The sequence below is a fragment of the Austrofundulus limnaeus genome, unplaced genomic scaffold, assembly GCF_001266775.1.
Source record: "Austrofundulus limnaeus strain Quisiro unplaced genomic scaffold, Austrofundulus_limnaeus-1.0 Scaffold772, whole genome shotgun sequence".
Taxonomy (NCBI): domain Eukaryota; kingdom Metazoa; phylum Chordata; class Actinopteri; order Cyprinodontiformes; family Rivulidae; genus Austrofundulus; species Austrofundulus limnaeus.
Window position 1 is genome coordinate 53,103 of NW_013953174.1, and position 1,365 is coordinate 54,467.

General features: G+C 39.0%; 1 protein-coding gene across 1 annotated transcript in view; it reads left to right on the forward strand.

Moving 5' to 3' along the window:
• The window catches only part of slc15a2 (solute carrier family 15 member 2), a gene marked incomplete at its 5' end in the record, with an annotated part of 51,064 nt that overhangs the window by 39,909 nt on the left and 9,790 nt on the right, over positions 1 to 1,365 (forward strand). The window contains 3 exon segments of the mRNA XM_014028502.1: positions 228 to 335; positions 534 to 630; positions 717 to 860. Coding sequence (XP_013883956.1) covers positions 228 to 335; positions 534 to 630; positions 717 to 860 — 349 coding nt within the window.

The following is a 1,365-nucleotide window of genomic DNA, read 5'->3' on the forward strand; positions in this document are numbered from 1 at the left end:
CATAAAAACACTGCAGGATTTCTCAAACATGATGAATGAGTCAGAGCAAGGCTTTGGACATGTTTTTATGAGAGTATAACATTGTAACGTGATATAAAACTCAAAAAAGTTGATTTTACATGATATTGACCCTTTAAATATGAAAAACCTATTAGGAAAATTATTAATCTTTAATCTCAAAGCTACAGGTTAATAATCCAGCCTGTTGCTGGTTTAAATCCTACCAGGTTCCTGAACACACAGCCAGAAGCCATGAACCTAACTATAGGAGGAGTGGTGTTTTCTGCCCCCCCTGATTACGGCGTGTCTTCTAACCAGAGCGTGAAACGAGGAGAGTGAGTACACCTGAGAAACATTTGGGTTTAAAMTGGAGGAGAAACGTTCAGAAGCAGATGTTTGGATGGTTTTCTGCTTTAAGACAGAACCAAATGTTGAAATTATTTTGAATTTATTAAAAATATTTTTTCTTTTAAGAGTGCTCAGAAAAATTGCTTTGTAAACTTGTCCTTTAATTCCTGCTCTATCGTCTGCAGACACTCAGTGAAGTGCAACACTCAGTCAGCGGACTGTGGACATCTCTACCTGGGCCTGCTGGACTTTGGAGCTTCTTACACTTTTATACTCATAAATGTCAGGATGTTTCCTTTTCCTTTGAAATGTTTTACAAAAAGAACGTGCTCCATGACTTGACAAAGCTTGTGCGTGTGCCTCGTCAGGAATCAGGGAAAATTGCGGCTAAAAGGATGGTGGACGTGACCGCCAACAACGTGCACATCGCCTGGCAGATCCCTCAGTACGCCCTCATCACTGCAGGAGAAGTCATGTTCTCCATCACAGGCCTGGAGTTCTCCTACTCACAGGTTCTTACACTCAGACTACAACATGAGCAACAACTCTGAGGATTAAACACTCCAAGACTTATTTGGAAACAAAAGATCTGCTGTATTCATATTGGATTAACTAGAATTATTGCAATAATCCAGGCCAAAGGCAGTAATATCAGCAGATGTGTGSTGCAACAAGTAAAAATAATAATAATAATAAAAAACCTGAGGTGGCAGGAAGCAGTTTGTTAGGTTTTATTGGGTTTTCAGCCAAACAGAAATGATTTCATCTTTAGGAACTCAGGAGTTTTGACACTTTGCCTGTCTGGAGCTTACAGGTGTGTTAACACTGTTAGCAGTGGTGGGCAGCACTAATCCAAAACCGCAATTTCTAAAGCACTTATGAAAATATTTAGATCCGCAACTTCAAAAACATTTATGCCATAGAAAATTAGCAGAAGCTAATTTTAAAGCACAAGTTCAAGTTGACATTTACTAGCTGAAAATTCATGTACAATATATGTACAACACTGCCAACTAG